The following is an 8140-nucleotide window of genomic DNA, read 5'->3' as shown; positions in this document are numbered from 1 at the left end:
TATTTTAATTTCTTATTTTGTTTAAGGGAATTCTGTTGCTGTTACGGTACTGGCCACCTCAGGACGCTTTATAATGAATTGGGCTGCAACCATATGCAATGTTTATGTTCAAGAGTTATTCCCAACATCTTGTCGGTAAGAGAATCCCCATCCCGCTTTTCACACTTCTCTCATCAATTATGTTGTACTGTCACACCTGATACCACCAAAACATATCAAATAAATTAACAAATTGAGGGGGGACTTTTTTTTTTTTTTTTTTGATTTGTGACTACAGCTAAAGTTTCTTGTTTTTTCTTTCTTCAGACAAACAGCTTCTGGTTTGGGCTCCATTGCCAGCCGGGCTGGCGGTCTTATCGTTCCATTGGTCAACATGTTGGCTATGTACCACTGGTCCATACCCATCATAAGCTACAGTGGCCTCACACTGGTCAGTGGGGGTCTCTGCTTCCTGCTTCCTGAGACACGGGGGATAGAGCTGCCAGATTCATTTGATGAGGCTGAAAGCAACAGGTAAACCATTGGAGGAAAATATTAGGGGTGGGAATCTTTGTATGTCTCACGGTTCGATTCGATTCAGATTTTTGGGTGTGCGATTCGATTCAGAATCGATTTTCGATTAAGAATGATTTTTGATTCAAAATGATTTGATTGACAATGATTTTTGCTTCAATTTATAGATGTTCAAGGAATCGTAATGATCTCCTCCAGTCTGACTCGCTAATGCTAATTAGCGCGCTACTCGCGGCACTTTTATCACTCAAAAGAACGGCTCCACGCTGCAAAAAACAACTTTTATTGGAATAACTTGATTGTGACTTTTTCCTTCTTTTCTCTATCGGGTACAACATGAACAGCGCTCCCAATAAAGTCACATACAAACACAGGGAAGACGGTATAAAATAATTTAAATAAAATCAATTTTGGGACATTTAAAATCGATTCTGAATCGTACTAAATGAGAATCGCAATTCTTATGAGAATCAAATTTTTTTTGGCACACCCCTAGAAAATATGCTCAGGCCATATGTTGTTATGTCCATGTTTGCCATCTACTGACAACAAACTTATTCGATATTCATTGTCACAGGGTTTGCTTGAAAGGAATCCCCAACAATGGCATATTGCAACTACTAATGTTTGTAATTCCTTCTTCTTGCAGGAACAAGAAGGCAACGAGGAAAGAGAGTAACTCAAATATTTCAGACATCAAATCAAGTAAACTCTAATGTATTTAATTATTGTTGCAGTTTTCCTTCTGAAGCGTCATTTAAAATGATTGAAATCTCTGTAAAGTGGTGTCGTACATAAAATGCTTCCATCCATCCAGAGTCATTTGTATTTTACGTTTCAACGTGCATATACAGTACATTAACCTGGAAACCAGACTCATTGCTTTACCTGCAACTTTCTGTCTTTCAAGAAAGTGGGTGTGGCTTGCCCGGCTACATATACATTATTGTTAAGTGACATTAAATACAGTGTGGCTGATCTTGCAACCCAATCTGCTGTTGGATATTTATTGAAATTGCAACCCAGGGCGCCCCACTGAAGCATCCCAACTGGCAACCCAGAGAATAACTCACTCTCACCCCCGGCCGACCAACTTCCCATTCCCATTCCACCCAGTGGGGTGAGAGGCTCCCAACAACCAGCAGAGCCCACCGCAGTAGCCAGCCGCCGACCCCACTTGGAAAGAATGGGTGAGATTTTTACAGTGTTTCCCAACCCTGGTCCTCGGGGAACACTATCCAGCCTGTTTTCCATGTTTCCCTTCACCAACGCAGTTGAGGATCGTTATCAGGCTTTGCTAGAGCTTGCTGATGAGCTGGTTATTGGAATCCTGCGTTGGAATTGGGAGACATGGAAAACCGGCTGGATAGTGTTCCCCAAGGACCAGGGTTGAGAAACACCCAACAGGGGTGTGGCAAGTGGGGGTAAGGGGGTGGTAATGGAGGGCGCAAGAAGGGGCCAAACAGAAGGGGGCCCAGCTCGAGGAGTTGTCATGTGTGAGTGTGTGTCCACCTTTTCCGCTGTTTATTCTGACCACCAGGTCCCCGACAAGCCCCACCAAGAAACCCTCGATGTGTGAGTGCCCATGAGTGTCAAGTGACAAATAATTGCGCGTGATTTGTGTCTATCATAAACACAAATATATATATATATTTTTTTTTTGGTTTGTGCTATTGTGCGCAAGTGAATACCACGCAAAAATGTTCTCTGTAGGCTACTTAAGTAGTTTCTTGTGTAAAAACACAATACACTGGTAAAAAATAGTCGTCTCCTTTTCTTAAGTAAAAGTAAAAACCGTGAAGTGACAGTCAGTGATCCTTAGCGCCATCTGGTGGTGAACTAGTAATTCATCTATTTAAAAAAACAACTAGGATGGAAAAATTGTATCACATAAAAATAATAATAATTAGTGATTATCTTACATGGCTGTGTCTCACCTTACAAGATGGCTGCCATGCTTCACCGCCATGCTTCATGCTACGGATTTGGTGGTGCTTACATCAAGTGTCAAACCCAATGGGTTGTCGCTGAGTCTCGTGGTTTCGGGCTCCCGACGCTTTTCACTTTCTGCTTCTTTTTTTCTTACTAGTTTCTCCCGCTCACTGCTCTTGTTAGCCACTCAAGGCTATGGCTGCGACTAACTCCCGCTAGCTGCTCTTGTTAGCTGCTCTGGCCAAATCCAGCTCGTTCGGTCTTCCTGCGTTGCTCGCTGGTGTCGCGACAAAACCCGTCGGAGTAGCCTACCTTGTACTTCTGTGCAGTGTGCATGCGCTGTAGGAAACGGGTAATGCGCAGTAAGAACAGGTTGGATGTTTGGTTGAGTTTAGTCTAAGGCTACAGATAAGAGTTTACTTTACGGGTATGCTGATCTGACAGAACACCGGGCTTCACACCGGCTGCCAAGTCGCTGTTGCTCGCTCCAAAAAAATCTCTTCAATTAAAGCCATGGATGGGGAATGTCTTGCTTCCCCAAAATGGTTGCATCGTCGTCAGCTGCTTCGTTTTAACATGTCACTGTTGGTCCTGTTGTTTTTTTCCACCTACAAGATCTTCAGTCAAGATCTCAACAGCGGTTGATATTGTGTTGCATCATCTGCGGCGGTTAGAAATGAGCCTATTTTGACAAAAAGGAATAGAAAGTGCCAATAACTTTTTCCAGTTGAAGAAGGTAAGCGTCGTCAACAAATATTTGGTTACTTGGCACCACTTGCCTTAATGGAACTTCATGTTTTGTTTACCCCCATTTATCCTTTTATATTAACTTGTGATAACAGACAATGCTTTGTGTGGTGTGTAGTGATAGTACAAATATTACAAAGTACAAACATTTGTGAAATGTACTGAAATGAATAAGCGTTCAAGAATGCATCGTAGTGCAACATGCTCTTTAATTGCACAAGTTGGTAATCATATATGATAAAAGTATAACTGAAATTGTATTTTATTTTCACCAACATTGGCAAGCAAATTTTTTTACAACCATCCATGTTGATGTCCATTTTTGTGCTTTTTCATTAACAGTTACTTCATGTTGAAAACACAAGTGATGTAGAATTACCACAATGACATCATAAAACCTACGCAAGGGTCAAACTAAAAATATTTAAATAAAGTAAGTTTTCATTGAAATACTGGATGCTTATGCATATAGTATTACAATCATGAATTGTATGTTCAAGACATGTAATTTTCACATAATTTCATACATTATTACTTCCTTGGTTGCTCTTATTCAATTATTGCATTTCTTAACTCATTCACTGCCATTGACGCCTAATTTTTAATCATCTTTTGTTGTTGTTTTTAATCGTGAATTAACGAGTGAAGTCACGCGATTAATTACAATTAATTTCAAACACGTGACGCCCCTAATTTTTAATCTTTTCTTCATCTTTTTTTTTTTCAACAAAAGATTTTAAAAAAGATCATTAAAAAATTAGGGACATCAGGCGATTAGAATTTGTAATCGTAATTAATCGCATGGTTTCACTAGTTAACTCACGATTAATCACAAATTTTATATCTGTTCTAAATATAAAAAGAAAAAAAATCTAGGTTTTCATACTCTTGTTAACAAAAGTGGAAAATAATCTTAAACTAATAGGAATAGTTCAAATGCATTTTTGACGTTTATAGACGTCAATGGCAGTAAATGAGTTAAATGCAAATATTTGTAAACTAAATAATTTGTTAGCTAATGTAAAATTAGGGTAAAAAATAATAATCAAATAATATACAATATATCTAATAAAATGTCAATTTCCTTAGAAAATGTAATTACAGATAAAAATAATAATAGTTTGGTTTTCTTGCTAAGCCCATTACTCATATAAAATCATACACACATCTATGATTACATTTTGATCCCTACACTTATCCAAGCAAATCATCCATCCAGTTACTGTGTGTCACAGCATTCTCTACAGTTTGCTCAGGATTGTTTTTTTCCATTCCAAAGTCCAAAGAAGAAGTTCCATCACTTGACTCTTGAGACTTGGGCAGCAACGGTGCCTCGGATGCAAAGACGTCAAGAGAGAAAAGATCTTCCTGGGGTGACGGCCCAACAGCGGGTGTTGTAGCGCAGTCAAGCAGCCCATTCAGTGGACTAGCACTGAGAACCTCTGCACTCGTTGGCCTTTCACCCACTGCGATGACATCACCAGCGTTGGCGGCCGGCGGGCTGTTAACAGGTTGTTGGCTGAGCAAGCTGCTATTTGACATGAATAAGTCAAAATCCAACTCTTGAATCTGTGTCAGGCTGTTTGTTGTCAAAGTTACCGGGCCTTGATTGTTTGCCTGGCTGATGGAATCTGGGGCAGTCACTTGCTTGACCAATCCAAGGACTTCACTTTGGGTCGATCCTGGCTGAGTGTCAAGCAGGCAAACACTCTCAGAGGATGTATCATTTGTGAGTGAAAACATATCCCCCAAACTCTCCTGGGAAATAAACTGGTCAAGAGGATTAGGACCAGCTTGCGTAGTTTCTTCGATGAGATCAAAACATGTGTTGTGGTCAGGAGTCTCTTCTTTGGGTTTTGTTGCATTATCAAGCTCATCTTTTTCTCGATTTGTCTTCGTAAATGGTGGATCAGCAGAACTGACGGTAGGAGCTGTGTTTCGTCCAGCTTGCTGTTGATCAATGTCAATGGAAGAAAGATGATTGCCGTCAGCTGTCTCAGCATCAGCTACTGGCGGCTTGTTGGTCTCCGTTTGGACCAAATCTGGTAGGCTCTCATTTGTTTCACTGCTTAGGATCTCTGGCTCTGCGTTAGTAGCGTCCTCTTTGCTGCTATCCAGCGTGTTGGAGTCAGAAGCAAGTAGTGTGCTTTCAGTGTCATCGTCACCTTCCTGAGGATTGACCGCAGCTGTATTTGGATCACCAGTGTGCGTTTTGCATTCATTGGCGTCTTCATTCTTGTCTGAGGTTGACTGAAAGAGTCCAACAGAAGGATTGCCATCTGCTTTCTTGACACTTTTTGCTTCGGTCTTGATAGCAGGAAATAGTTTTGACAAAGGGCTTCTTCCTTTGGACCAAGATCCTAATTTGACCTTTGGCCTTTGTTTGTTGGTACTGTGTTCTTTTGCTAAGTTTGTTTGGTCGTCCTTACGACTATTGCTTTCAGTGAAGGTTTCAGGTGGTTTTGGTTCTGTAAGAGGATTAGCTTTTTCAAACTCTTTGTCCAGTTTATTAGATAATTCTTGTGTGACACAAGAGGAATTGTCTTTGACATCATCGCTTGAGTCACCAAGAATTGTCTGTTCATCTTTTTTGTTCTCAGTTTGTGAGTTTTTCTCAACATCAGCCACCTCAGTGGTTGCCTCTCCTCCGGGCTTTTGTCCATGCTGTATTTTTCTGAGCTCACTTGACTGGTCGGGGTAATTTTTGTCCAAATGATCATTTTCATTATTGCATGTTTTAACATGGAGCTCAGTGACATCCTCCTCTGTATCTGCTGAGGCCATTTGACTGAGCGGATCATCGTGAGAAATGTCAGCATTCGGTGCAAACCATACAGATTTCCTTGTTTTCTTCAAAGTGGGATCCAGTTTGTTTGATGCCGTATTCAAGCTTGATTTGTCGGTGGGTACAGCTGCCGCCTGCTTCGTATTTGCATTTGACAAACTGTTATCTTTTTCAAGCAAAGGAAAAGGCAAGTCAAGAGCTTTTGGGGAATTGTTGTCTTGAAAATGTTTCGTTTTTGTGGCACCAGTTCTGAATTTGGGCTCCTTGAAGATTGCCTTCTCTGAGGTACTCTCCATCGTCTGAGGTTTTGCTCTGATTTCCGACACGTTGGCATGTATAAACGTCATGGGCTTATCTTTTTGTTTCAAACTTGGTACGTTTACATCGCAAAGAGGCTTCTTCTTCTCTGGTGGCCAGTTAATTTTCAGTTTTCCCCTGATATCAGCCCAACTGCTATGCCTCATCTCACTTTCACGGGACTTTGTGACAAATACGTCAGCGGACGACTCTCTGGAGACAGTGGGCGTGTTTGAGTTGCTTTTGATCATTTTTGGTGCAGGTGTGGTGTCGGGTTCATCTATTCCTTTATCTTTCTCAAGCCAGCGGTCTTTATGCTGCGTGTGCCCGAATCCCTCATCATAATTTCCCTTTTTTTTAAAAAGCTGCTGGTAGTGAGACATGCAGTAGAATTCGCCATAAAGAGAGGAATAGTTGTGAATGCTGTAGTTGAAGAAAAAAAAAAAGCCTGAATTACTTTGGAGTATAAGTGAAATGCTAACTAAAAGGTCAAACATCTTACCTGAGCTTCTTCTGACAGTGTTTACAGCAGAAGCAGTTGTTGTGCAGGATAAGTTTATTGGCCACCATTTTTTCCATTGGATACACTGGTGTCAAACAGGCTGAGCATATTTCCTTGACAGGTGACGAGAACTGTGAATAATGGAGACAAGGTCACAACAACCTGAACGTCACATAACAACAAGGGAACATTATAAGACCTAAATGTTCTGTTTTCATTTCCACAGAGACAAAGTGGATATAGAGTAAGATTGAAAATGTTCCTTTTCTTTATATACAAATAGCTGTCTTTGGACTGCTTGCCCACACATTTAAGAAATAAACTAACCAAAGTTAGCCCATGGTGGCTTTGCATGTGGTAAGAAGAGTTGCATTGGATTTTGTTTGGTGCACTGGTTAGCTAATTGCTTTAGCATCTGATAAGCTGCACTTACTCGATTGCTTGATGAAGTTGTTGAAAGAGTGCTTTATTTGTGTTTGTCGAGATGTCGAGACACCATACACACGCAATACAGCAATTGAGCTGCTGCCTCCATGAGTTAAAAATGCTTTATTGTCTTAAGGTCGCTCACAGGCTGCACTCTGCTTCCGCAAATAGAAGCAAGCGGGCGGTCACAAAGTTGACTGATATCAAGCGACACCCAAGAGGAGATGGCCCAGAGCCATCTGGAATGTGCTCAAACTCGGTCCTCGTTTCCCTGCTCCAACGCAGCTGAGCCCAATCAACAGGATCGTTATCAGGCTTATGCAGAGATTGCTGATGAGCTGATCATATATCAGCTGTGTTGGAGAAGGGAACCATCCAAAATCAGCAGGACTGTGCCCACCCCTGGCGTAGTGTAATCTCTGACAAAGAGAGCACCACTGCCACCTCTTGTACTGGATGTTCAATTACACTTTATTCTCATAAGTAAAAAATAAAAAAAAGCTTCCTGGGGTCACACGCTCCCACCCTCTCCCCCCAAGGTGGGACAGCCCCCGTATTTAAGAAGGACTGGTCTAGTGTGTAATTGTAACTGCTCTGTCTTGATGATAGCTTCCATGACTTTAATAAACTAGAGAAAGCCAAACTAGCTTGCTGTCTTAAATTAAAAGACTGCAGAATAAATCAAACACTTTGTAAAAATACATTTGCTGAAGCAGTTCCAAAAGTTGTGCACAGGAAGTTTTTCAACCAAAAATATTCTGTTTAAATACTGCATATACTAACAACATAAATAATGCTTTTCTATACAATCAACTTACCATTGTGTTTGTGTAGGACTTTGTCATATGAAGTTAATGTAAAAAAATATATATATCATAAAAAATATAAAAGAAATAAAATAGTCATAGTGCTGAACTAATAATTCGTAAATTTTACAA

At 40.6% G+C, this 8140-nt stretch overlaps 1 protein-coding gene and 1 pseudogene across 2 annotated transcripts in view; one reads left to right on the top strand and one right to left on the bottom strand.

Moving 5' to 3' along the window:
- LOC147182057 (solute carrier family 22 member 13-like) overlaps positions 1–1280 on the top strand; it is an 8322-nt pseudogene extending 7042 nt beyond the window's left edge. The window contains exons 9-11 of the transcript XR_015095464.1: positions 27–135; positions 307–513; positions 1163–1280. The product of XR_015095464.1 is annotated as a solute carrier family 22 member 13-like (transcript). The remainder of the gene's footprint in view (positions 1–26; positions 136–306; positions 514–1162) is intronic.
- A 2944-nt stretch (positions 1281–4224) lies between these two features.
- LOC147182056 (uncharacterized) lies at positions 4225–8047 on the bottom strand. The gene is made up of 3 exons (XM_086078492.1): positions 8021–8047; positions 6777–6907; positions 4225–6697 (listed from the first exon to the last, which is right to left on the bottom strand). The coding sequence occupies exons 1-3, from the start codon at positions 8045–8047 to the stop codon at positions 4387–4389; spliced, it is 2469 nt and encodes an 822-aa protein (XP_085934618.1). The 3' UTR covers positions 4225–4386.
- Positions 8048–8140: the final 93 nt, after the last annotated feature.

This window comes from Leptonotus elevatus, chromosome 1 (assembly GCF_054856555.1).
Source record: "Leptonotus elevatus isolate MCC_2025b chromosome 1, RoL_Lele_1.0, whole genome shotgun sequence".
In the NCBI taxonomy this organism is placed as follows: Eukaryota; Metazoa; Chordata; class Actinopteri; order Syngnathiformes; family Syngnathidae; genus Leptonotus; species Leptonotus elevatus.
This window is presented reverse-complemented; position numbering and strand designations above follow the sequence as displayed.

What these genes read in the sequence shown, in the direction of transcription:
- LOC147182056 (XM_086078492.1), bottom strand. Translation starts at nt 8,047, where the DNA reads ATGACAAAGTCCTACACAAACACAATG. An exon ending in AGTCCTACACAAACACAATG is followed by an intron (nt 6,908 to 8,020) that starts GTAAGTTGATTG and finishes CATTATTCACAG; the next exon opens with TTCTCGTCACCTGTCAAGGA. An exon ending in CACTGTCAGAAGAAGCTCAG is followed by an intron (nt 6,698 to 6,776) that starts GTAAGATGTTTG and finishes CTTCAACTACAG; the next exon opens with CATTCACAACTATTCCTCTC.